The sequence below is a fragment of the Mercurialis annua genome, linkage group LG3 (genome assembly GCF_937616625.2).
Source record: "Mercurialis annua linkage group LG3, ddMerAnnu1.2, whole genome shotgun sequence".
Lineage (NCBI taxonomy): Eukaryota > Viridiplantae > Streptophyta > Magnoliopsida > Malpighiales > Euphorbiaceae > Mercurialis > Mercurialis annua.
This window is the reverse complement of record NC_065572.1, coordinates 59,443,476-59,471,200: the sequence shown is the minus strand read 5'-3', so window position 1 is coordinate 59,471,200 and position 27,725 is coordinate 59,443,476. Positions and strand designations below refer to the sequence as shown.

The 27,725-nt window shown below is 35.6% G+C and overlaps 1 protein-coding gene and 1 long non-coding RNA gene across 3 annotated transcripts; one reads left to right on the top strand and one right to left on the bottom strand.

Annotated features, from left to right (window-relative positions):
* Window positions 1–867: 867 nt before the first annotated feature.
* Window positions 868–3,379, top strand: LOC126674356 (uncharacterized). 2 transcript variants are annotated; one of them, XR_007639515.2, is made up of 4 exons: window positions 868–1,027; window positions 1,131–1,217; window positions 2,095–2,179; window positions 3,041–3,379. It is a non-coding gene; the product is annotated as an uncharacterized LOC126674356 (long non-coding RNA). The 2 variants fall into 2 exon arrangements; XR_007639514.2 differs by having other exon boundaries at window positions 1,124–1,217.
* A 2,755-nt stretch (window positions 3,380–6,134) lies between these two features.
* Window positions 6,135–7,371, bottom strand: LOC126672761 (uncharacterized). Its single transcript, XM_050366714.1, has 4 exons — window positions 7,196–7,371; window positions 6,848–7,084; window positions 6,599–6,742; window positions 6,135–6,489 (listed from the first exon to the last, which is right to left on the bottom strand). Exons 1-4 carry the CDS (start codon window positions 7,369–7,371, stop codon window positions 6,135–6,137), a joined length of 912 nt encoding a protein of 303 aa, XP_050222671.1.
* Window positions 7,372–27,725: the final 20,354 nt, after the last annotated feature.

The following is a 27,725-nucleotide window of genomic DNA, read 5'->3' as shown; positions in this document are numbered from 1 at the left end:
AATTAAATTAGTGCATAACACCACATTCTTTTCTAAAATGTTGAGCCTTGATTATAATTCTTGTGTGTTGTGTAGCTATATTCCTAGAACTTGCTTGGTGTCCATTTAAGACTATATAGTTGAGTGTCGATTGCTAAATGATCATGGCATTAGGATCACCATTTTGTTTAAGACCACTTAAAAAGCCTACCCTTACCACTAGGTGTAATACCCCGTACGTTTAGCGTTGCCAAAGTAGGCAACGTGCCCGATTCAAAATAAGTAAAGCGGCCAGAAAGAAAATAAACAGAAGAATTAAATCAGGACAGACGCTAGTAGGTCGATATTGATATTTTAACAAGAAAATTTCAATATCAATAATTCCATAAAGGAAATGGAATTCGACTTAAAAAATAGGAAAATATGAAAAAGTGGATAAAGTGTACTTAGACTCGAAAATTGGAAAATAAGGAATTAATTCCCGGAAAATAGAAATTAAATAGATTATTGACGGGAATTAGTATTTATGAAAATAATATAGATAAATTGGTTATCGATAATTATTAAAATGAGATTTGGACGAAAAAAGTTGAAAAAAATGCATTTTAGCTCAAATTGGCATTTGAGCGTTTTCAGCAGAAAATTTCTAAAATTAACTATCGAAAGAAGAATTATGATATATTAAAGTGATATTATTTATTTGGACATAAATAATACAAAAATTTCTCGAGATCGAATGATTAACGGATTAATGGACTTAATTGAGCGACAGAAAAGTTATAAAGCGAAACGAATGGAGGTGGCAACTTAAAGGACCTAGGGAGATATTTTTGACATGCTATATATAGTTATTACATATGAATATCATCACCACAACTTCATATTTCCAGAATTGAGTAGAGATAGGCTTCATCTTCATCTCCTTCCTCCTACTTCATGTCAAAAATTCAAATCCACCTACAAGCTTCGTTTCTCGTCCTATTCGCGTGATTCTTGCGGCAACGGAACGAGAGAGAGATTCGCTACTCATCTAACTCATCAATTTAAGGTAAAAAGCTCAATTTTTGGTTAGGGTTTTCGGTTATAGGGCTGTTTACGATTTAGAATTTTAAGAATGGAATTTTGATTCAAAAATCTTTGAAAGCTTGTAGATTCTTCGTTTGATATCGGAATTGAGCGATTTTAGCGGCGATGGAATGAGGGAAGGATTTCCTACTGATCTAGACTAACATCTGAAGGTAAAAAATTCAACTCTCAGTTACGGTTTACAGAACATAGGGGCTGTTTTGTTGATTATTAATGATGATACTTGATTCAAATGTTAAAATTGGTATTTATGAGATAAATTGATGAGTTGTGATGGATTGATTGTGAGTTTTAAGAGTTATGAGAGTTGTGTATGTTTTAGGGTATGGTGGCAAGAATAAGGGGCTGAACTTTCCTTCCCCCGAAGTTAGAACGTATTTGATTTGAGTTTAAACGTAACACTACGAAGCTAGAATCGGTGTTAATATAAAATGAGTTTGAAACTAATCTATAGACCAAGGATTATAAGTGTTCATGGTTGTTTATGAGGGCTGCATTATATTGACACAAGATAATAATTTTGTTAAGATCTTAGTATTGACATGTTATAGTTGCGAAATAAGTTTACGTAAACTAGTTTGACGTTTTGCAGAAAATTGTTCTGCAAAACAGCCATATTGCAAGGGCAATATCTCGAGCTATATAGCTCCAAATTAAGTTCCGTTTGTTGGTACGGAAACTTAAGGATGTCGTCTATAAATGTCTAAGTTTAGGTTTCTGCTAGTTTGGCCTCGAAATGGCTCAAATAATTCAGAATATTATGTTGCGTATAGCAGCTCTGAAATTTGGACAGCCCCAAGTTATTAACTTTAGAGCCAAATTCCGACACCTTCGGGTACTTATCTTAGTTTAAAACCTAAATGAAAGTTGTAGGTGACGTTCTGAACATTAAGAATGTCAATTTTATTTAGTGGTCGGACTGTTTTAAGTAAACGGTTTCAATAGCCGAAGTTGGCTAGAAATCTAGTTTTGGATTAATTAATTATAGTTAGATTGTAATTAATTCGAGTTATTATCGAAATTGTGTAGACTTGACGAGACGACCACCAATGGAACCCGAAACTTATGGAACGCGAGATCGCTAGGTATTATCGAAGATTATGGATAGCAAGCGGTGAGTATATTTTACTCACTCTTATTATCGTATTAAAAACTATTTTATATTTACTATATATATTACTATTATTTAATGCATCGCATAAATTATATAGTTTGATTTTATTGAGTTGCTCTTATTGGATTGAACTATATTTGAATTGTTTGTTTATGGATTGAACTACATTGTATTGGATTGACTTGTTTGATATATGAATTGTATTACTTTGCTTATGACTTGTCGATTATTTGCCAATGTGAGTTTGTATATGATCCGAAGAAACGAGCTACCTATTGGGCGTCAATAGGCCGTGTGATCACCGGTGTTTATGAAAGTCTAGATATTCGTACATAGATACGTTCGATATGAGCTCATTAAATGTTGATCATATTTATAATTATAAAATGGAATATGTTTGGGTATCGGAAAGGAGGATTATAGTTGTGGCAGATACGAGGTAACTCGGTCGAACTATCTCGGGACCCGTATCTGGTGGGTAACTCGGTCGAACTATCTCGGGACCCACAAGTTGGGATTAAGTAGTGGCATGATGTAACTCGGTTGAACTATCTCGGGACTATGCCACGTGGTAGCGGGTAACTCGGTCGAACTATCTCGGGACCCGGCCACTCGGACGATATGATTCGAATATGATACGGATTAGGAGAGGTTAAGGAGTTTAAGATTAAGGTTTCGATCGGATCAAATACTTGTCTTAAGTGAATTGTTTGCAATCGCTGTGATTGTATATATTGGAATTGTTTGAAAATGTGATTGTATATATATATTTAAAAAAAAATGTTTTAAATGCGATGCTTATGTTGATAATATAGTAAGTAAAGTATAACTCACTCAGCTTAACAGCTGACCCCCAAATAGTGTGTTTTTCAGGTACCTAGATTCTAGACGTCGCTAGAAGTTCGTCTTTAACCGGAAGTTCCTTTGGCTATGTACAGCCCCGACTTCCGTAGATGCTGCAGTAGTATGATGTCTGACCAGTGTCGTGGCCTATTACAGCAGTGAAATTTTATATGGTTTATAATTAATGTCTGTTGTGTATATGAGGTCTGGCTACAATAGTTATCACGGAGGTAAATTCCCGTGATGTAACTTTGACACTAGTGGTATATGCCGGGTTAGTACGTACAAGGTACGGAAACGATAGACCCGAGCAAGTTGTAATGTTTTACCAGTGCAAATAAATGTGTCTTTGTTAAATGCTTCCGTTTGTAAGTTCGTTATGTGATTAATGTTTGCGAAAAAGTTTTAGTGAATTTCAGGCTTGCTACGGGTTTCGGAACTACAATTCCCATTCCCTAGCGCCGGTCGCGGCCCACGATTTTGGGTCGTGACACTAGGTCACCCCTTTTAGCCTTAAACCATTTCTTTCAAATTGTAACACACGTTAACACACCATCCCTTCAACAAATTACCCTTTGAAAATACCCCAAAAATTGACTTGAATGACTCTTAACTATTAAGAAGTTTGTCTAACTTGAAGAATAGGAAAAGCATGAGCAAAGAAGTAAGTATGTGCCTAAAGAAAAGAAAGAAAAGCAAAAGAAAGAAAGAATAAAGAAAGATCAAGAAAAATAAAAAAAAAATATAAAAAGAAAAAGAAAAGAGTAAAAAGAAAAGTTGAATAAAAGGCATGAAAATCAAGTTGAAGTTCAAATGTGCAAGAAAATCCAAGTTAGACAAATAAATGTGAACAAATATCTAGTTATCAAGTCAAATTTTTGTAGCCAAATTATCCTTCTTTACCTACCCCCCTAACCCCTAGCCAAGTTACAACCCATTCAAAAGACCATGTGATAGCAATTGATTACCGAACTAAGTAGGGGAGAATCGGACTAAAAGCAAGCCTATGGTGAATTAGCATTTTTTTTTTTTGAGCCTAATCGTGTGCACCCCAAACACTTGTGTGTTAGAGTGAATCTTGTGAGAATTAATATGCTTTTAATTGATGCCAATGTTTGCTATGCCATGAGCATTTCATCCGGAAACCGTTCATTAATATCAACACCCAAAGGAATAGGTTCCGGAATTTCTAACCTCGATAGATGATCCGCCACTACGTTCTCCATACCTTTCTTGTCCCAGATCTCTATGTCAAACTCTTGCATTAGGAGAATCCATCGAATTAGCCTCTGCTTTGCGTCTTGCTTAGTAAAAAGATATCTCAAGGAGGCATGATCGGTATAGATGATGGACTTTGATCCGAGAAAGTATCGCCGAAATTTGTCCAAGACAAACACTACCGCCAACATTTCTTTTCCGGTAGTATTGTAATTGAGTTGTGCTCCCGCCATCGTCCGGCTAGCATAGTAGATCACATGCACCTTCTTATCTTTCCTTTGCCCCAACACGCAACTCAATGCTTGGTCACTAGCGTCACACATTAGCTCAAATGGCAAACTCCAATCTGGAGATGAGATAATAGGAGCGGTCACAAGCGCCTCCTTTAGCTTCTCAAAAGCACTTTGGCATTCCTTTGTGAATTCAAACGGCGCATCCTTCACTAGCAAACTCGTCAAGGGCCTTGCAATAGATGAAAAATCTTTAATGAACCGCCGGTAAAAACCCACGTGGCCCAAGAATGCCCGGACTCCCTTAACCGTAGCCGGAGCGACTAATCTCTCAATAACCTCCGTCTTTGCCCTATCCACTTCAATCCTCGCTTCCGATATCCGATGCCCAAGTACAATGCCCTCATCCACCATGAAATGACATTTCTCCCAATTGAGTACCAAATTGGTCTCCACACATCGCGCTAAAACACGGTTGAGATTCGCCAAACATCCCTCAAACGAATCACCAAACATGGAGAAATCGTCCATAAACACCTCCATGATATCCTCAACCATATCATTGAAGATTGAGGTCATACATCTTTGAAATGTGGCGGGTGCGTTGTATAGATAGAAAGGCATATATCGATAGGCAAAGGTACCGTAGGGGCATGTGAAGGTTGTTTTCTCTTGGTCATCCGGAAAGATCACTATTTGGTTGTATCCGGAGTAACCATCAAGGAAACAATAGAACTTGTGACCCGCAACTCGCTCAAGCATTTGATCAATAAATGGTAGAGGATAGTGGTCCTTACGTGTCTCCGTGTTCAACCTTCGATAATCGATACAAACTCTCCAACCGGTTACCGTTCTCGTAGAAATTTGTTCCCCCTTCTCGTTCTCTACTACCGTCATTCCTCCCTTCTTAGGTACGCATTGAACCGGACTAACCCAACCACTATCGGAAATTGGATAAATAATCCCGGCGTCTAGAAGCTTCACTATTTCCTTGTGCACAACTTCCTTCATGTTCGGATTTAATCTCCTTTGTCTTTGAGTACACTTCTTGGCTTCATCCGCAAGGTGGATCTTGTGCATCACCACTTGAGTACTTATGCCACGAATGTCGGATATTTGCCACCCCATGGCTAACACATGCTCTTTCACAACCTTCCTCTCTTGATCCTTAGAAAGCTTGTTGGAGATGATTATTGGCAAGTTCTCATTCTCCCCAACAAAGGTGTACCGGAGATGAGACGGAAATGGCTTCATCTCAACATTTGGTGGCAACTCGGAAGATGGCGGAGTCACACCATTGCTCTTGGTCAAATTCTCCGGCTTACGTTCATCCTCTTCGGTGTATTCATCATTGAGCCCATCGGAATGAAATGTGACCCTTGAAACACTTGAAAGTTCTGCTTTCAAATTCTCAGAGGGGGTCTTGATCGAGACACAAGAGTCTTTATCGAGACAAGGCATAATTTTGCCCTGTCTCGATCGAGATACCCCAGTCTCGATGGAGACCAATGGTCCTTTGAGAAGCAGAGAGCAGCCCTTTTTGGGGTCTTTATCGAGAAGCATATAGGGGGGGGGGGTTCTCGATCGAGACCTGACTCTGAATCCCAGAAATCATCGAATTTCCTTTGGACTCCCCGGTTTATTTCTTCCATATTTTCCTTCAACTAGTCCTTCACAAGATCATCTACCAAATCAACCTTCGTGCATCCTTCCTCCTCGATGGTACCCCGCATAACTTTCTTCATATCAAACTCAACCGTTTCTTCATCAATTCTCAACGTCAATTTCCCACCATGGACATCAATTAAAGCTCTCCCGGTATTCATAAAGGGCCGCCCTAAGATAATTGGGCATTCCTTATCCACCGCATAATCCAAAATAACAAAGTCAACCGGGAATATAAACTTATCAACCTTCACAAGAACATCTTCAACAGTCCCATAAGGCCTCTTCAACGAATGATCCGCTAGTTGGAGTACCATCGAGGTGCTCTTCACGGTTTGATCTTCATATAACGCCCTGAAAAGAGTTAAAGGCATAAGATTGATACTAGCACCAAGATCACATAAGCAATTAACTCATAGTGCCTATAGTGCAAGGTATAGAAAAACCCCCTGGGTCCTTCAACTTAGCCGGTAGATCATTCAAGATGATTGAGCTACACACTTTCGGAATGAGAACCGTTGCACCACTATCCCACCTTCGTTTGTTGGTAATGATGTCCTTCAAGAATTTGGCATATTGCGGCATCTCTCGGAGTGCATCCGCCAAACTAAGATTAATTTGCAATTTCTTGAAAATCTCAAGGAACTTATGAAATTTTTCGTTCCCTTGAGCTTTCCTTAGCCGGCTTGGAAACGGAACCGGTGGTACAAACGGTGGCGGCGGTGGCGGCCTCACATAAGGCTCTTGAACCTCGATAACCACTTCCTCACATTCCGTTGGTAACTCTTGACTTGAACTTGCTATATCAACAACCACTTCAGGCTCATCCTCCTCTACAACATGTTTCTTGCCATTGGCCTTTTCCAAGTTCCGCCCACTCCGAAGCTCTATCGCTTTTAGGTGCTCCCTTAGGTTGTTCTCCGTAGTAAAGGGCAATCCCCCTTGTGGTCTTCCTTGAAGTGAGATAGCCATTTGAGAAATTTGAGTTTCCAAATGATGAATAGTGGAAGCTTGGTTCTTCTCTCTTAATTTGCTCCAGTTTTTCCAACTTCTCAAGTACCTTTGAAAGCACATTTCCCTCATCCGTGTTTCGTGGTTGTTGGAAACTGGGAGGGTGTTGGGGTCTACCACCATAATTGTTTTCATGGTTCGGGTTTCCTTGATAGTGACCTTGTTGTTGTGGAGGCCTATTGTTGCTTTGGAAGCTTGGACCCGCTTGATTAGACCCTTGAGCATTGCCTTGCCCCTCTTGATTCCTCCACCCGAAATTTGGATGATTCCTCCATCCGGGTTGTAGGTCTTGGAATAAGGATCATTAGCTTGACTTTGCCCCCCCAATATAATTCAGTTGCTCACTCAAGGCTTGACCCGTAACTAGGCACTCTCCTCCCAAATGACCAAAATCACCACAAAATTCGCACCCGACTTGAACATAAGCCACATGAGCATTTCTTTGCATAGGAGCGACTTGTTTCTTGAGAGCATCCACTTGAGCTTGGAGCGAAACATTTGTTGCTTTTATGGCCTCCATTTCCCTCACTTGATCAAGAGTCACGAGTGACTTTTGAGTGAGTGGCGCTCTTCTATCCATAGGACCCCAAGTACTACTAACCACGGCTAATTTTTTCACCAATTCAAGAACTTCTTCATAAGTTTTTTGCATAAGCTAACCGCCCGAAGCCGCATCAATAGTAGCTCGAGTAGTGACATTTTGTCCCATCGTAGAATATTTGAATGACGTGCTCTCTATTGAGCCGATGATGAGGAACACTCCTTTGTAGGTCCTTGAACCGCTCCCATGCTTCATGAAGTGATTCCCCTTCAAATTGGACAAACTCGAGTATGTCTTTTGTTAACTTGGTAGTCTTGCCATGGGAAAGTATTTGTTTAGGAAAGCTTGAGCTAACTCCCGCCAATTATGAATGGACTCATTTGGTAGAGAATGTAGCCATATGCTAGCCTTGTCCCTCAAGGAAAAGGGGAACATCTGCAGCTTAATTTGGTCCGCCGTAATCCCATGAAGCTTGAATGTGTTTAGAACACCCAAAAATTTAGCGATGTGCTCATTAGGATCCTCGTGACTCAACCCAAAGAAGGCACAACGATTTTCCAAAAGTTGAATAGTACTCGGCTTGATCTCAAAAGTTGCCACTTGAACCGGCATTGCGAAGCATCCAAAAGTTGCATTGTCCACATCCGGCAAGAAAAACTCGTCCAAAGTTTGTCTTTGTTGGTTTTGCACTTGGGCGTGCACTTGGGGTCGATCATCTCTTGGGCGGTCTTGTTGCCTTGGTCGGTTCACATTCCCTAATGGAGGGGCGGGTGGATATTGTTGCTCCCCTCCGTCCATTAGAGGATTGAACCTCTCTTCTTCATCATAATTGTTTCCCTCGTTATTCATAACTTCGCGTATACGAGCTCTTCTTCTTACACCTCTTTCGTAGTTACCGACGTTATCTTGGTAAGGTTCTAGTGGTAGATTTGCTCGTCGCGTATTGTGCATACACGAAAAACGAATTCCTTCACAAACAAAAACAAGAAAACCGAGCGTAAATCACGAAAGACAACTAATAAACAATAAAACCGAAAACAGAAAATAACGTTAATTCGACCGAATTTCAAAATACTTTCAATCAATTAAACACAACCTCATCCCCGGCAACGACGCCAAAAACTTGTTAGCAATTTACTTACCAACTTGTAGAGAGTGGACTAAAAGTCCGGGTTATCGTACCCACAAGGATGAGAGGTTCAAAGTGAGTGAATTAGATTTTGATCTTCAATTCGTTTAGCAATGAAAGGAGTGTTTTGCTTAATCAACTAATCAACCAACTACTATTACTTACACTAGTCTAAGGATTAACAATTTGCTAACAAAACGAAATGAGTAAACACTTAATAAATAAAGGAAATTCAAGCGGTAAAGAGGTTTGGAAGCTAACAATCCTCCTAGGTCATATGCAATCACGGGTATCGGGTTTAGGGTTCTAAAACGAGGGCCGAACGTTCTAAATCGCAACTCCCGCTCTCTTAAGTCTCTAAGATCTACAAAATCACAACTAATCAAGCTTAACCTACTCTCGTAGCACTAAACACAATTAGAGGCAATTAACAATTAATCATAACTCATAGGCCACCTAATTACTAACCCACTCTCATGGTGTCACTAATTAAGTCTCTAATTAACAATTCCAATTAATAAATCCTTTCTCAAGGTAAGAGTTAATCTAATAACAATATTTAGGTAGCTAATCTAAGCAAGCTTTAGGCTCATTAATTAGAACATTCAACACAAACCCAAAACTTTAACCCAATCATGTATTAACTAGGATTCAAATTAACCCCCAAACATGGGGTTTAGCCAACCATGGTTAAGATAAGAACAATTACTAAGTTATTAACAAACATTAAACATCCATTACTAATCATAATGAGTTAGGAACTAAATACTTTATGTAGAACTTGTGTGTAAATGGAAACATTCAATAGATAATGAAGCTTGAAGATAATAAATAGACTTGTAGTAAAGGAAAATCATAAGGCTAAAATCTGGAAATTACTATCAAGAACAATGAGAATAATTTTTTTGGATCTCTACAAAAGGAAATAAAAAGTACTATATTAGGATTGAGAATAAAAGTGGTGTGTGTTTTACCCTAAAAACATAAAAGGCCTTATATAGCCAAGCCAAAAGAGGTAAAATGAAACATCCCCTATTACAAATGTTTGGCCATAAAAAGAAATGGGCCCAGCTAGCACACGGACCCAAAAGGATTTGAACCCATCCTTTAAGTCTACAGGTCTCGATCGAGAAGCCTTTGGGAATTTGTTTCTCGATCAAGACCCCAAAAATGGCATGCTCTCGGTATCTTTTGGAGACCTTGGTCTCGATCGAGAAGCTAATAACATGAGGCTTCTCGATCGAGACCTACCTTAAAACAGGCTTCTCGATTCTGCAACACCTTGTCTCGATTGAGACCTTGGTAAAACTATGGGGTCTTTGATATTTCGCCCATTATTGCCCAAAACCTTCACATTCGCTCTGATTCCCTGAAATTGCACATACACGTAATAAGGCATACAATTGCTTTAAAACCACATATAAAACATACGAAGCGATGTCAAAAAGACTCGAAACGATAGGAGTATTTCGCTCCTATCATATATTAGTATAAAAGGATTTGTTTTAAGGGTTTTAAACTTAATAAATGTAAATAGCATTATGAACACATCTCAGTATATCTGACCCCGTTGTTTTTCCAATTTTGCAGGCTTATGATTTGAGTGCGTTGGTGATCTCTGTTTCTTTGATTCCTCGGAGGTTTTTACGTCAATAAAGCTAGTTAACTGATTTATCTCTTAGACCGATTATTTTACTAATATCTTTGGCATGTATACTTTGTATTTATCTCGTTATATATAAGGCATGTTGTTGAGACTCAGTTTAGATGAGTATTTCAGCTATTTAAGTTGTTCATATTGGAACTGTAATATAAACTGCTAGACTTAGGTTGGAGTCTCGGTTGCCCCCGAGCAGTGTTTCTGCAGGTTTATTTATTTGATTGTTTTCCGCGAGGCTTGCTACGGGTTTTGGTACGACCATACCCATACCCTAGCGCCAGTCGCGATCCATGAAATTGGGTCGTGACACAATTCCATCCCATCACTTAGACATTGTAGGGCTAATACGAAAACGTAGTAACGGTTGTATAGGATTTTCAAGACTCGCCTAATAAAATCACAATCACACTTATACATCCGGTTTTAGGCTTTATGCATGTAATTAATCCAGACCATCCAGACTCATGACTATTTTCTAGAAACCTCTAAGGTTAGATGTATGTTTAGGAGTACATGTTACTTGCCTCAAATGCCAGTCCAGATGGAGTCATATGCGGATTAAACCTGTTTACTGCTTTAGTCCCTGTTTATTTACAGCTTTCATATCCTGTGAACTGCATATACTGTTGAGATGAGATATGAAACGAATATGTCCAGTAAATAAAGCCGGTGACAGTAAGTCAAACACAAGAGTCCCAGGGAGGTCCACGAACCCTAGTCTTTGGTCCGATGCACGATAGTCTTACCGAAGGCGAGTAAGGCTATCTTTGAAATAGGTGGCAACTCCATTTTTTCAAACAATTTCTAGATCGAGAAGTCAGCCATAAGCCTTGGGCGAGCGGCCCCCGAATCCCGCTCCGCTCACAGATGATTTCTAAACGGCGTGATTAAAATGAGAAAACGTGTAAAGTTGGTAAATTTTTTGACATTACCCCTAAAATTTAGAGATTTTTACACAAATACCGGGAAAAACGAAAATATTTACAAAGATACTACATGCATTTTTTAATAAGAAATACAAAAAATAATTACAAAAATACGATTTTTATATAAAATTGCAAATTTTTCAGTTTTTGTATTTGATTGAAATATAATACGCATATAATATGTATGTTGTCATAATTTTTTAATTTGTATATAATACGTATATAATAGAGATTGTATACAATGTTTAAAAAAACAAATTCAGATATGAAGAACACATGAGATGAGGATGAAAACAAACTGAAAATCCAAAAACAAAAGAAAAAAGACAATTAATAATCAAGAGTTAAGATTTAAAAATTTAAATTACAAATCATATACAATAAATCCTAAATCTATACATATAAAAACCAAAAACAATTATAGATCTAGACATATAAATCATAGATCTGCACATACAAATATGATTTCATAAGATTTTAGATTTGATTTCAAAAAATAAATTTAGATGGCGGCGTAAACAACTAACGGCGGTAGGAGGTCGTGAGGGAGGGTGGCGGCGAGTGCGTGCGACGGTGAGTGCGTGAGGGAGGCGGCGGTGGCAGCGTGAGGGGAGAGCGGCGGTGACGGAAGAGGAATGGTGGTGGTGTGCTTTGAAGATGAAATTTGGTTAAGCCGAGAAAGGGAGAAAATAAAATTAGAGTTTGAGTGAAGAAGATGAAAAAAAGAGAGAAATAGTATTTTTATTAATAAGAAAGACAAGGTAATACTTTGGAATATGAAAAATATTTTTGTAAAGAGAAAGTAGAGATAGTATGTTTGTAAATATTTTATCTTATTGTGGTATAGAGTATAAATCTTCCTTAAATTTATAATTATTTGTAATTAATCTATTTTCTTATACAAATCTCCTTAAAATAAGCCTATTTCACATGGTCTCATTTATTTATTTATTTTGTAAAATTATCAGTGCTTTAATTTTATATTTTTTTTGTAATTATTAATGTTGAAAAATAATGAAAAGTTTGTAATTGCTGAAAATAATAATTGTTGATTTTGTTAAGTGTTGAATTAAATAATCCTATTTGATAACTGTACTTATTGGAAATTGTTACATTAACATATTAAACTTCTGAGTATTGATTATTTTAAAAATAAATTATTAAGTATAAATTATATGTTATTTAAATTTTAGAAAATAAATAATATTTAAAACATATAATGAATATTATATATATATCATACATAAATATTATAAATTTTATTTGCATATGTTGATAATTAGTTCTTAAAGATTATAATAATATCCCCTTTTATCTTGAAAATGAGTTTTTAAAGTAAAATATTAATTTTAAAAAAATTTAAAAACTGTTTAAATTTTATAATAAATATTGTGTGTTACAATCAGAAGTACAACTAATATTTAAGAGTATAAATATTAAATAAATGTCAAATAGATTTTAAAAAAAAAAATAAAGAAAGAGAATAATATATTTATAGTAAAAAAATATAACAATTTATAATTTTAAGTGTTAATCTAGGTATATACACTCTTATAATATTTCAAGGAAATAAAAACAATTAATAAATATGAGATAAATTATTTTTATTAGTGGATAGTAATTAAAAATAATAAGAATATGAAGTTTATTTAATAATAAAATTGATATTTATAATTTAATGTGTTCAGTAAAAAAAAATTGACTTATTATTTTAAGTGGTTTTGACTTTACTGAATAAGTTAAGTTGAACATTTTTGAATTATCAAACTAACTTAAAAGAAGTAAGTGTTTAATACATTAATTTAAGTAATAAATTGAATTATCAAACACCCTAAATAATTTCCCAAACTATGGGATAAACCGATACAGTTAAGTTAAAGAGCTGTCGTTTTAACTAATCATAAAATATTAAATAATTAATTTGTGTAGATGTAATAATTTAGGAAATAAATATGGTTAGAAAAATGATAAATATAGGAAATATTTAGTGGTAATTTCTTAAAATACATGTTTCGGTAACTTATTTACACTTTTACCTGTCAAGTTTTGACTTTCATTTTTGACTTTTTTTATTTACGAATTTTTTTTTTCTAATTTCACAAATACCTTTTTCGATTTCCAATTTTGGTTTTTGGTGCGGTCGACCGAACCGACCGATTGCACAACCCTATTTTTCATTTTTTAATAATTTATTCTTTTTTTAGATTTTTTTCCTGAATTTCTTTTTTTTTATAGTGAGTGTATATATATAGTGTTTTTATGGTGTTTTTATAGTGTAAGATTAGTGTATATATGGTTTATATATAGTTATTTATAGTATATTTATACCGTTTTGTAGTGTTTTTATGGCCTATACCATGAAAACACTGCAAATATACTATAAACACTGTAAATGCACTATAGATAAAAATACACCAAAAAAACATAGATATTCCAAAAAACACCAAAAATACACTATAAATACACCAAAAATACACTAAAACGTAAATATATATAAAATTACTTCAAATGCACCATAAATGAATTTGTTTTTTACAAAATCAGTAACAATAAACAAATCTATGAATAAGAGAAAGACAAAATAAATAATTATATGAATAGTAGAATAATTTTATAAATAAAAAAATTATAGATCTATAATAATTTATTTACAAAATGTTTAAATTATTACAAAAAACCTAAAAAATTCCACAACTCTAAAAATGAGTCGAGAAATCCAAAGCGCGAACTGAAGAGACAAACGGACTATTGCGAACGGAAAAGACGAACATAAAAATGACCGGAAATAACGAGAAATCCATCGGAAGTAGACGAACGAAGCGCAAACGGAAAAGCAAACGGAAAAGCAAACGGAAAAAACGAACAGAAAAGTAACCGGAGGAGACAAATTGAAAATCAGACGAAAAAAGAAAAGATAAGAAGAGAGAACTTTGAGAGAGAAGAGAAAGAAGATAGAGAAAAAAGAGTGGATATGTAAAAATTTAACATAAAATGAGATAAGATTTCTACATATAGTGGGTACTTTTGTAAATAAGTTAGAAAAATAGGTAGCGTAGGAAATAAGAGAAAGATGGGCCAAAATGCTGTAAATATTTTGCCAAAACAGGTATTTGAAAAATAATCCCAAAAATTTATATATCTAACCTATTTTCATTTTTATTTTTACAAAAATAGTGTCCAGGTTTTATGTTAATAATTTTGATTCATGTGTGTTTCCTAACTCTTTTTTCTTCTTTTTCGTTTTCAGCTTTTATCGGATCATTAAAAATCCATTTCTCATCACCATCATCAGATTTCTTGATGTTGTCATTACTGTTATCATTGTCATTTAATCTTTTTTTTTTTTCAGATTTTGAAATTTACTTCTTATTATCACAGTCGTCGTTTGTCATGGGCGTTGTCGTTCGTTTTTATTTTATTTTGATTTAAACTCACAAAAAAATAATGATTTTGTGATTTTTTTGGGAGTTAGCTAGGTTGTGGTATGTTTGTATATTTATTGTATTTTATTATACTTTTACGTTGTTTTTAGTTCTACAACACGACTTCTTGATGATGGTTGATTTTCAAATTTTTACGATGTTAAAGTGTTTTACGCGTGTTGATTTTGTATTGATTTTCAGTTGACATTTGGTTGATCATGTTGTTCTTTTGAACGATTCGAATTAATTCGAATTACAATTATATCATTTTATTTTCGTCCTTTTATTGTATTTTGTTTTATCTTTGTGTTTTTTCAATTCTTTTTTTTATGAATGATCTATATTAGAAGGCCAACAGAAGTAGCTGAAAAACTCTAAAACCAAGAATTTACTCACAAAAAGCGGCTCACTCGAAGTGGTCCACAAAATGCTACGTTTCGAGAAAGAGTGAATTACAAACTCAAAAAAAATTCAACTCCAATTTTTAGATAAATCCAAACTAGAATAGTAAAAACTAGGATTACTATATTTGTAAGCAAAAACTGTCTTTACAAAACTTGTGTAAATCAAGTCATGCGAAGAAGTCCATATCTACTAAAAAATAGTTATTCCTGCAATCAGCATTTGTGTAAAGTGAGAAATATGGCTGAAAGCACAAGGAAGTAATGGTATGTATTTTAATCTTTATTAAATGTAGTCGTTTTATTATGGTTGTCTACTAATATAATTCACTCATTTTGTCTCTTAGGCTGCGAAGTTAAGTCGTGACCCAACTATCTGAGTTGCATGTCAAATTGCATTCGACCAAAGCTAATCGGACGGTCTTCGTTGATAAGAGATCGAAAGATAAGAATGTAAGTCTATTCTAACTTAAAGTGAAAAATAATAGAAAAATTTACTGTGTTTGATATCGATGTTTAACACTATATAATAGAAATGTATAGTTGTTTTAGGCTGTTAATGTGATTGTTGGTGTGTATAAATGTGTATATGTTTGCAGGGAGTCCCTGAATAATGGGTGATGCTCGTATTATAGGGGAAGTGCTGCCAGATTTTAGTTAGAAATTTAATGACGTTAATTTTTGTTATAAATTTCGGATTCAGTTAAATATACTAAACTACAAATGTTTCACCTTTTATTTCAGGATCGTTTCCAAGCAGAGTGTAATATCCCGTAAATTTTTAATTTATTTTTCGATAATTCTTCCGGTAGTTTTCTGGCCGTTTTTGGTTTTTTTTTGTGAAAAGGGTATTTTGGTTCGGGTTGTCAGTTTTTGGTTTTTTTTTGTGAAAAGGGTATTTCGGTTCGGTTTGCGGTTCAACGAAAAGGGTTGAACCACCCCTTTTGAATTAGGTCTCAAAAGAGACTTGATTATTTGATGTGTCTCGTACGAGACTTAAAGGTCTCGTACGAGACCATAAGAAATTTGGCTTGGTCTCGTTTGAGACCAGGCGGTCTCGAACGAGACCTCAGCATTTTGCTGAGTCTCGTTCGAGACCCACAGCACGCAGATGAGCTGAGTAAGTTCGCGTGTTTCCCTTTTTTCCTAACTAAATTCCTTCCTTTAAATATCAATTTTCATAACTTAATTCATTCACTACAAATCCATCAAACCCTAGCAGTCTTTTAAATCTTCAAATCTCTGAACTTCGTATTGCAATCAACGTCGTAAAACTTTGGTAATCTATCGGTAAGCTTCATTCTTCATTGTTCTTATATTTTCAGCTTTGGCTTATAAGCGACAACTCTATTAATTGATTCGTTCGTATTCGTTTGTAGATCGAAATTGATTCCGTTTCCTCCTAGAGATTCTAGACTCTCGTACCTTCGATTTCTTATCTCGTTTACGCTAAATGGTACGTAATCGACCTCGTTTCAATCGCCGCCGTTTTATCGTATTTACACGCTATTAGGACTCTTTTCATTTGTTTAGCTTTCTGCCGATTTCTGAGATTTGTTGGGGCATGATCATTCTTATGTTAGATCTTAACCGTACGTTCAAATCCGTACCATTCCACCTCTTGATTATCAAGCTCGGATTTCTTCGTTATCGGTATGTTCAAATCCTCCCGTTCATCGCCGTTTGCCGTTTAAGTATTCTTAATGATACTGTTTCATGAGTTTTGCCTAGGGTGAGGTTTGGATTGATTAATGTTTAGGTTATGTTGATGTCTAATCTCATGCTTCTAAACTCAATTGGATGATTGATTATATCATAATTAGTTTGTTGATTATTGGATTGATGAATCTGTTTCATAAGGCTTAGGCGGGTTAATTTGTGTTTCAAAGTGAAGGAGATGGCCAATTGGTCATTATGATCACCTTATTCTTTTAGCTAAATCAAATGAATCCTTCAAGATTAGTTTATGTTAAACAAATCAATATTAACTTTTGGTTTTGTTTCGACTTATAAAATGGGTAAGTTGAAAACGTTATGTAACTTATAAATTAAAAGTATATAATTACTCGGGTAATTATATTGGTTTTAATATAAATTTGGCATGAAATTGGCTAAATTACAATTCAGCCCTTGGACGTTTTTAAAACTTATTTAAGTAAGTTTTTGGTTAGTAACTTTATATTTTGTTTTAATTATAAACAAAAGTAATTAATCGATTTTGAATATCAAAGTGGCTAAAGTACAGTTTAGTCCCTAAACTTTTATAAACTTAAAATGGTTAAGTTTTAGTTGTAACTTGAGTTACTTGAAATTGAAGTTATTGAATTCTACTTTTAAAATGGATATTATTTTATTGAATTATTTTATAAATATAAACTCGGGTTTATATTTGATAAACGTTTTGAGTCGGGTTAGATTTGGGTCACCCGACAAGTGAGGTTAGCTTGTTAGTTATTGGTAACTCGGCTAACCCACTATTTGGAAAATTAATTATTATTTAAAGATTTTTAAATAATATTTTAAAATTGGATTTTAAAGCGAGAACTCAATAGACTTGTATAAATTGGGCGTTTCTACCTATTGGGTATTTTTGTGTTGTTCTAGAGTGTTTTATTCCGACGTGTTATTTGTGCTAGTCCTATGTGGTGTCTAGTACTCTCTAGAGTTAGGGTTTGTTGTTAATAATTATTTTATATTGTCTAGACCCGACTACTGTTCGTGCTTCAGAGGCGAACCAGGATTAGTTGCTTGCCGGTTATCACATGTATTAGCAAGCAGTGAGTTTGTACTTACTATTTACCGCTTTATTAAGAAAATTGTTATTTTAATATTAAATATATATTGTGCGTATGTTGCGAACTGTTTTATATTATGACTCTTAGTTGGAACATGCTACCTAATGGGCATCATTAGGACTGCGTGCGCACCGGTAATGATATGGGTAAGGTATATTGTGAAATGTGGTAACTCGGTGTGAGCATAGCTCTCGGGACCAGGTAGAGTAACTCGGTGTAGCTCAGGTCTCGGGACTCTAGATTTGGTATAAGTGTGGTCAGTGGTAACTCGGTGTAGCTTAACTCTCGGGACCAGGCCTACTGGATTATGTATATTATTTAGAATTGTGGATTAGGGTTCTAACTATTATTCGTAATATCGTTGTCAAATGTTTTAAACGGTTTTAAAGGTGTTTCCACTTAATAAATGTAGATAGTTTTATAAACCCATCTCAGTATATCTGACCCCGTTGTTTTCCCAATTTTTTCCAGGGTTATGATCTGAGAGAGTCCGGTGATCTCCGTCTTTACTTTTCTCGGAGGTTCCATTTATTTTGATAAACTCTCAAACCATTTTATTCTTAGACTGTAGTAGTAACTAGACGTCTTTATTTTATTCTAGGTGTTTGTCGGATTGGTTCGACTGGATTATTATTGCTTTGGCATGTTATATGATTATTCAGTATTATTTATGTTATGCCTATTTAAGACCAGTATTGAGAAAGCATGTTATATAAATGTTGAATATTATAACTGCTAGAAATAGGCTGAAATCTTGGTTGCCTCCAAGCATTGGTTTTCTTGCAGGTTTATGTTAATTGTATGTTAACCGAAAGGCTAGCTATGGGTTTTGGTACTACATTACTCATACCCTAGCAGCGGTCGCGATTCATGAAAATGGGTCGTGACACAGAGCTTGCCGCTGCGACCCAGACTCAGGCGACCTGAGAGGATAGTTCATCGACTCCAGAGCTGATCGACGAGAACGAGTTGTTTCACTTTCTAGAGGGTATCAAGAAGCAGCGAATCTACGGCATTGGTTCAGCTTCTGCATCCTACATTGGCCAGACGAGCAGACTACGTCGTAGCTCATCGCAACAGACAGGGCCCGTCAGTGATGAGATCGAGGAGCGCGTTACTAGAGAGGTTGACGACCGAGTCGAGCGGCGGATGCGTGCGGTGGAAGCTTCAGTGGACGACCGGATCAACGATCGGGTCCGTGCTTTGCCGGAAAAGCTGATGAGTACACTCCCACTAGAGTTCCGCACACAGTTTCCCCTACCCCCACAAGATGAGGATGACACTACACGTTTGTAGTGTCTTTTGTTATAGCTACGTGTACGTTATTTATTATTTAAAACAAATTTTGTAATATTTAACTTATTTTATATATATATTATTGTTTTAATTACATTTATATATTGCCTCCCGTGTATATTATTAGTGTATCTAACAAGTTAAATCAATAACAGGGAAAACAATTAAAAATAGCCGGAAAGCGGAAAAAATTTGCCGGTACAAGGGTGTAATTAGCGACGGAAATTTCTACATTACCAATGGTATTTCCGTCGCCAAAGCTACTTCAATTCAGCGATTGAAGTGGCTTTACCGACATAATTTTCTATCGGTAAAGTTAACGACAGATTATTCCGTAGTTAACTTGGTCGGGTTGATCGACCAAATCCCGACCAAGTACCGACGGATAATTGGTCGGGCTTCGGTTGGTTAGCTCGACCAAATTAGCGACGGAATAATTTCAATTACCGACAGAATTTTCCGTCGGTAATTTAGCGACATATATCTTTTATGTGTCGCTAAACATTTAGCGACTAGAAATGTCACGACCCGATCAATTGTAAACCAAGAGTGCAACTAGAAGGGGGGTTGAATAGTTGCTAATTAAAAACTTTTGCGGATTAAAACGATTGGCAACTATGTTTTGAGAAGAGTAGAGAAGTAGACACAAGATTTTATAGTGGTTCGGTGATTAACACATTCACCTACATCCACTTCCCTCAAACTAGAGGTTTCCACTAAACTTGGAGTTTTGACAAGTTCACTCCCAACTTAGGTTTTCCAAGGCTAAACCCAAACCAATACAAATGCTTAGTTTTTCACAAAGGGCAAAACTAACAAAACCAACAACAACTCTAGATTTTCACTAAGGAAAATCTAGAAACCAAACAAACTACAACAATTGAGTTTCACGGGCTAACTCACAACCAACTAGTTTTGAAAGGTTTTTCACACAAGTAGTTGAAGTTTGTTTTGAGGGATTGAATGCTTAAGTTGTTAACCTTCATACATACATAGAGGTATGATATTTATAGTCCTCAAAACAATCTTCCCGTTACTCCTTTTGTGTGACCCAAGGAGCAACAAAAGCAGCATTTCCAATAAAGTGAAATACTGAAGAGTTCGCGGTCGCCAACTATAGTTGGCACCCGCGAACTATGATTTTGGAAATGGCCCCAACGACACTTTTTGCTTAGGTGTCATCTCTTTATTGGTACAAGATATGACCGTTATTCTTGTCTTGTTGTCATCCATACTTCACACTCGCGAACTCCATGCTTCGCGCTCGCGAGTCGGTTTGCTCCTTCCATTATAAAGGTTGGCATCCGCGAGGCATCCCAGTGAGTTTTGCTGTCTGGAAAAGTTGGCACCCGCGAACTAAAGTTAGCGGTCGCCAACTATAGTTCGCACCAGCGAACATAAGTTGGCACCCGCCAACTTTGTCTGGAAGTCTAAAATTCCAAAACTTGACCTTTTACTAGAGGGGTGCTATAATCATTCCAAGTGTTCTATAATGTCTCTACACACTTAATAAAAAGGTTAGAACACTTTGTGTTGATTGTCATTATCAAAATCAAGGAGATATTGAATTGGATAAAGGCCAACATTCTCCCCCTTTTTGATTTTGACAATCAACTAAAATAAATGGCCAAGTGTATAGTGAGAGTTCAAATTGACTTTGGCTCCCCCTCAACCTAAGCACATAATTGAATTAACTTGAAAAGTAAACAAGTTGAGCACTTAGTCATTTTAGCACAAAAATAGAGAAATATGAAGAAAAAAACATTTTAGCACATTCATATGATGTCATCATATGATTTCTCTCCCCCTTTGTCAAAAGCAAAAAGTAGAACAAGAATATATGACTAGTTTAAAATAATTGCAAGAGAGAAAAAAAAGTTGAAAAAAAAAAAATAATCAATCTTGCAAAACACTTTAGACAAGATAATAATGAGTTTGACACAAAAGAACAATTATGAATCAAGGGAGATAAAATTGAATTGCAGTTCATAAAGTCCAAACATGTAACATGCATAAACACTCAATACAAGAGCTAACACTTTAACAAAAAAAAAATCAAATCGATTGAGATCATTTTGCAAAACAATTACTCAATCACTCAAAAAGTGAGAGCCTCTCAATTGATCATTGGCTCGATTTGAGATAGGTAAGCAAAATTATTAACGGCTTTAGATCTAGTAAATATACCTTGTTGAAATCCGCCAATTACTTGCTCCTTCGGGTGGTTCTTTGATGTCCTTGAGACTTTTGGTTGATCCACACCTTGAGGCATTTCTTGATCCATTTGAACATCATTTTCAATATTTGGCTCATTTGGAGGAACCGCCTCTTTATTGATGTCACATAAATCAAAATGATCTACAAAATAATAAATACCTTTCCCATCAAGTGGATCATATTCATCAAAGACCACATATTTAGATTCTTCAACAATCAAGGATGATTTGTTAAAGACTTTATAAGCCCTCTTTCTTGTAGAATAGCCTAAAAATATACCTTCATTTGAATTTGAGGCAATTTTATTTAGATTATTCTTTATATTCAATATGAAGCACTTACACCCAAAGACTCTAAAATAAGAGATATTAGGTACACTTCCCATCCAAAGTTCATAAGGAGTTTTATTCAAACAAGCTCTTTTCAAAATACGGTTTTGAATATAGCATGAAGTATTAATGGCTTCCGCCCAAAAATATTTTGGCAAATTATATCCACTCAAAAGAATTCTTGCCATTTCCACGAGTGATTCATTCTTCCTTTCAACTATCCCATCAAATTGGGAAGCTTTAGGAGAAGAGAGCTCAAAGGAAATGTCAAGATTTTTGCAAAACTCTTCAAAGAGTGGATTTATAAAATTTCCAACATTATTACTTCTTATGCTAACAATGAAATAACCCATTTCATTTTGAACAAATTTTGAAAAACTTTTAAAAGCTTTAAAAGCATCTTCCTTACGAACTAAGAATATTACCCAACAAAATCTAGAGTAATCATCAATTAAGACAAAGGTAAAGTGCTTACCACTCATACTTCCTATGGAAGATGGTCCAAAAACGTCCATATGAATTAATTGAAGGGGAATAGATGAGTTTACACCTTTCTTTTCCTTGAAGGATGATTTGTGTTGCTTCCTACTTTGACATGAAGAACAAACTTTGTCCTTTTCAAGGGACATATCCGGAAGTCCTTTCACTAACTCTTCATCCTTCAAGTTTTCAATCAACTCCATGTTTGCATGAGCAAGCCTTCTATGCCATATCCATGGCTCATTCTTGATAGTCATAAGACACTTGAAAGTATGGTTAGAAATTGAGTTTAAATCAATTGTGTAGATGTTGTCATTTCTTTCTCCCCTAAGGATTGTCTTGTTATCACTCACTTGAATGAGGTAACAACCCTTAGAGTCAAAAGTGACCCTTAACCCATTGTCACACAATTGACTTACACTTAACAAGTTGTGCTTCAATCCATCAATTAAAAGAACATTTTTAATACAAGAGGATGAACTAGAAGACTTACCAACATTACCTATACCCATAATTTTGCTTTGAGCATTGTATCCAAAGATCACATGGCCACCATTCTTTGCTTGAAGTGTTGTGAATAGTCCTGAATTTCCGGTCATATGCCTTGAGCATCCACTATCCACACACCATGATTGATTTCCGTTGATGGCCTTGCCTTTTCCCTATAACATAAGTTCAAGCAATTTTAGGTACCCAAATGTACTTGGGTCCTTGTGGGTTAGTCTTAGTGCCATTCAAATGAACCATGTTCAAATGAATTTTTCTAATATAGCATCTACCATTTGTGTGCCCAACTTCCATACAATAAAAGCATTGAATAGATGACTTAGCCTTCTTAGGCTTGAATCTCAAGGCTTTAGGAGATGGTTGATTACCATGGTCACAAGAGCAACATTTATGAGGTTGTCTTGTGTAGGTGTAAGCATTTCTAACCTTAGATTTTTGTCCCTTAAGGTTAGAGTCTCTAGGCTTAGCATTCTTGAGAATGCTTGGTCTAGTAGCTTTGGCCTTTGCACTTGTAGAAATGCTTGGCTTTGGAGCTTGAGGCTTGTCATCCTTAGATGCATTAGCCTTAGCCTTGGAAGTGCTATCATCCTTCTTAGTCATTGAGGGACTAAAGGATGTACACTCCTTAAGAGGATCCATATCAATATGATAAGATTGAGTGGTCCTTGCCCTCTTAAGTGAGATCTTAGGAGGAGGATATGATGAAGAGCTAGCTAAATTTCCCAAATCTTCTTTTGAAAGAATAGTTGATTTTTGAAGCTTGGATAAAGAAGATTTGTACTCATTTACTTCATTCTTTAACTTCTCATTTTCCTTTTTTAAAGTCTCATGGGAAGTAAAGTTTGAAGCATTGATTTGAAGTAAAGATTCTTGTAAAGCTTTATTTTGTAAATTCAAAGAAAAAATTTGTTTTTGAAAATCATTAAGCTTGGCATCAAGAATAGAAAATTCTTCTTTAGATTTTGAAATCTTTCTTTTATAATCATTTACTTTCCTAGCCATAGTCTTCATCATTTCAACCTTCTCATCATCACTATCACTAACATAATCCGAAATGAGAGGAGCATCACTTACCTTGGAGGTGGATTCTTCAAATGCCATGAAGCATTGAGTGTCCTCTCCTTCATCACTTTTAGGATCATCCTTACTTGAGTCATCATCCCAAGTCTTGTGGATTTTTGTTTTGTTCCATCTTGTAGAACTTCTTTTTGAATTAGGACATTCATTTCTCATATGTCCTTTTACTCCACAATGAAAGCACTTCATGTCTTCCTTTTTGAAGGCTCTTTTATGGAACACCTTCTCCTTTCCATTATCAAGCTTTCTTTTTATGAAGATGTTGTATCTCTTGATGAAAGATTCCATCTCTTGATCACTTACATTCTCCCAATCATCATAGAGTGGACTTCTTGGAATGTAGCTTGAATCCTCCATTGCACTTGGATCTTTGAACTCTTGCAATTAAGCAATACTAGAGTACTAAGCTCTGATACCAATTGTAAACCAAGAGTGCAACTAGAAGGGGGGTTGAATAGTTGCTAATTAAAAACTTTTGCGGATTAAAACGATTGGCAACTATGTTTTGAGAAGAGTAGAGAAGTAGACACAAGATTTTATAGTGGTTCGGTGATTAACACATTCACCTACATCCACTTCCCTCAAACTAGAGGTTTCCACTAAACTTGGAGTTTTGACAAGTTCACTCCCAACTTAGGTTTTCCAAGGCTAAACCCAAACCAATACAAATGCTTAGTTTTTCACAAAGGGCAAAACTAACAAAACCAACAACAACTCTAGATTTTCACTAAGGCAAATCTAGAAACCAAACAAACTACAACAATTGAGTTTCACGGGCTAACTCACAACCAACTAGTTTTGAAAGGTTTTTCACACAAGTAGTTGAAGTTTGTTTTGAGGGATTGAATGCTTAAGTTGTTAACCTTCATACATACATAGAGGTATGATATTTATAGTCCTCAAAACAATCTTCCCGTTACTCCTTTTGTGTGACCCAAGGAGCAACAAAAGCAGCATTTCCAATAAAGTGAAATACTGAAGAGTTCGCGGTCGCCAACTATAGTTGGCACCCGCGAACTATGATTTTGGAAATGGCCCCAACGACACTTTTTGCTTAGGTGTCATCTCTTTATTGGTACAAGATATGACCGTTATTCTTGTCTTGTTGTCATCCATACTTCACACTCGCGAACTCCATGCTTCGCGCTCGCGAGTCGGTTTGCTCCTTCCATTATAAAGGTTGGCATCCGCGAGGCATCCCAGTGAGTTTTGCTGTCTGGAAAAGTTGGCACCCGCGAACTAAAGTTAGCGGTCGCCAACTATAGTTCGCACCAGCGAACATAAGTTGGCACCCGCCAACTTTGTCTGGAAGTCTAAAATTCCAAAACTTGACCTTTTACTAGAGGGGTGCTATAATCATTCCAAGTGTTCTATAATGTCTCTACACACGTAATAAAAAGGTTAGAACACTTTGTGTTGATTGTCATTATCAAAATCAAGGAGATATTGAATTGGATAAAGGCCAACATTCTCCCCCTTTTTGATTTTGACAATCAACTAAAATAAATGGCCAAGTGTATAGTGAGAGTTCAAATTGACTTTGGCTCCCCCTCAACCTAAGCACATAATTGAATTAACTTGAAAAGTAAACAAGTTGAGCACTTAGTCATTTTAGCACAAAAATAGAGAAATATGAAGAAAAAAACATTTTAGCACATTCATATGATGTCATCATATGATTTCTCTCCCCCTTTGTCAAAAGCAAAAAGTAGAACAAGAATATATGACTAGTTTAAAATAATTGCAAGAGAGAAAAAAAAGTTGAAAAAAAAAATAATCAATCTTGCAAAACACTTTAGACAAGATAATAATGAGTTTGACACAAAAGAACAATTTTGAATCAAGGGAGATAAAATTGAATTGCAGTTCATAAAGTCCAAACATGTAACATGCATAAACACTCAATACAAGAGCTAACACTTTAACAAAAAAAAAATCAAATCGATTGAGATCATTTTGCAAAACAATTACTCAATCACTCAAAAAGTGAGAGCCTCTCAATTGATCATTGGCTCGATTTGAGATAGGTAAGCAAAATTATTAACGGCTTTAGATCTAGTAAATATACCTTGTTGAAATCCGCCAATTACTTGCTCCTTCGGGTGGTTCTTTGATGTCCTTGAGACTTTTGGTTGATCCACACCTTGAGGCATTTCTTGATCCATTTGAACATCATTTTCAATATTTGGCTCATTTGGAGGAACCGCCTCTTTATTGATGTCACATAAATCAAAATGATCTACAAAATAATAAATACCTTTCCCATCAAGTGGATCATATTCATCAAAGACCACATATTTAGATTCTTCAACAATCAAGGATGATTTGTTAAAGACTTTATAAGCCCTCTTTCTTGTAGAATAGCCTAAAAATATACCTTCATTTGAATTTGAGGCAATTTTATTTAGATTATTCTTTATATTCAATATGAAGCACTTACACCCAAAGACTCTAAAATAAGAGATATTAGGTACACTTCCCATCCAAAGTTCATAAGGAGTTTTATTCAAACAAGCTCTTTTCAAAATACGGTTTTGAATATAGCATGAAGTATTAATGGCTTCCGCCCAAAAATATTTTGGCAAATTATATCCACTCAAAAGAATTCTTGCCATTTCCACGAGTGATTCATTCTTCCTTTCAACTATCCCATCAAATTGGGAAGCTTTAGGAGAAGAGAGCTCAAAGGAAATGTCAAGATTTTTGCAAAACTCTTCAAAGAGTGGATTTATAAAATTTCCAACATTATTACTTCTTATGCTAACAATGAAATAACCCATTTCATTTTGAACAAATTTTGAAAAACTTTTAAAAGCTTTAAAAGCATCTTCCTTACGAACTAAGAATATTACCCAACAAAATCTAGAGTAATCATCAATTAAGACAAAGGTAAAGTGCTTACCACTCATACTTCCTATGGAAGATGGTCCAAAAACGTCCATATGAATTAATTGAAGGGGAATAGATGAGTTTACACCTTTCTTTTCCTTGAAGGATGATTTGTGTTGCTTCCTACTTTGACATGAAGAACAAACTTTGTCCTTTTCAAGGGACATATCCGGAAGTCCTTTCACTAACTCTTCATCCTTCAAGTTTTCAATCAACTCCATGTTTGCATGAGCAAGCCTTCTATGCCATATCCATGGCTCATTCTTGATAGTCATAAGACACTTGAAAGTATGGTTAGAAATTGAGTTTAAATCAATTGTGTAGATGTTGTCATTTCTTTCTCCCCTAAGGATTGTCTTGTTATCACTCACTTGAATGAGGTAACAACCCTTAGAGTCAAAAGTGACCCTTAACCCATTGTCACACAATTGACTTACACTTAACAAGTTGTGCTTCAATCCATCAATTAAAAGAACATTTTTAATACAAGAGGATGAACTAGAAGACTTACCAACATTACCTATACCCATAATTTTGCTTTGAGCATTGTATCCAAAGATCACATGGCCACCATTCTTTGCTTGAAGTGTTGTGAATAGTCCTGAATTTCCGGTCATATGCCTTGAGCATCCACTATCCACACACCATGATTGATTTCCGTTGATGGCCTTGCCTTTTCCCTATAACATAAGTTCAAGCAATTTTAGGTACCCAAATGTACTTGGGTCCTTGTGGGTTAGTCTTAGTGCCATTCAAATGAACCATGTTCAAATGAATTTTTCTAATATAGCATCTACCATTTGTGTGCCCAACTTCCATACAATAAAAGCATTGAATAGATGACTTAGCCTTCTTAGGCTTGAATCTCAAGGCTTTAGGAGATGGTTGATTACCATGGTCACAAGAGCAA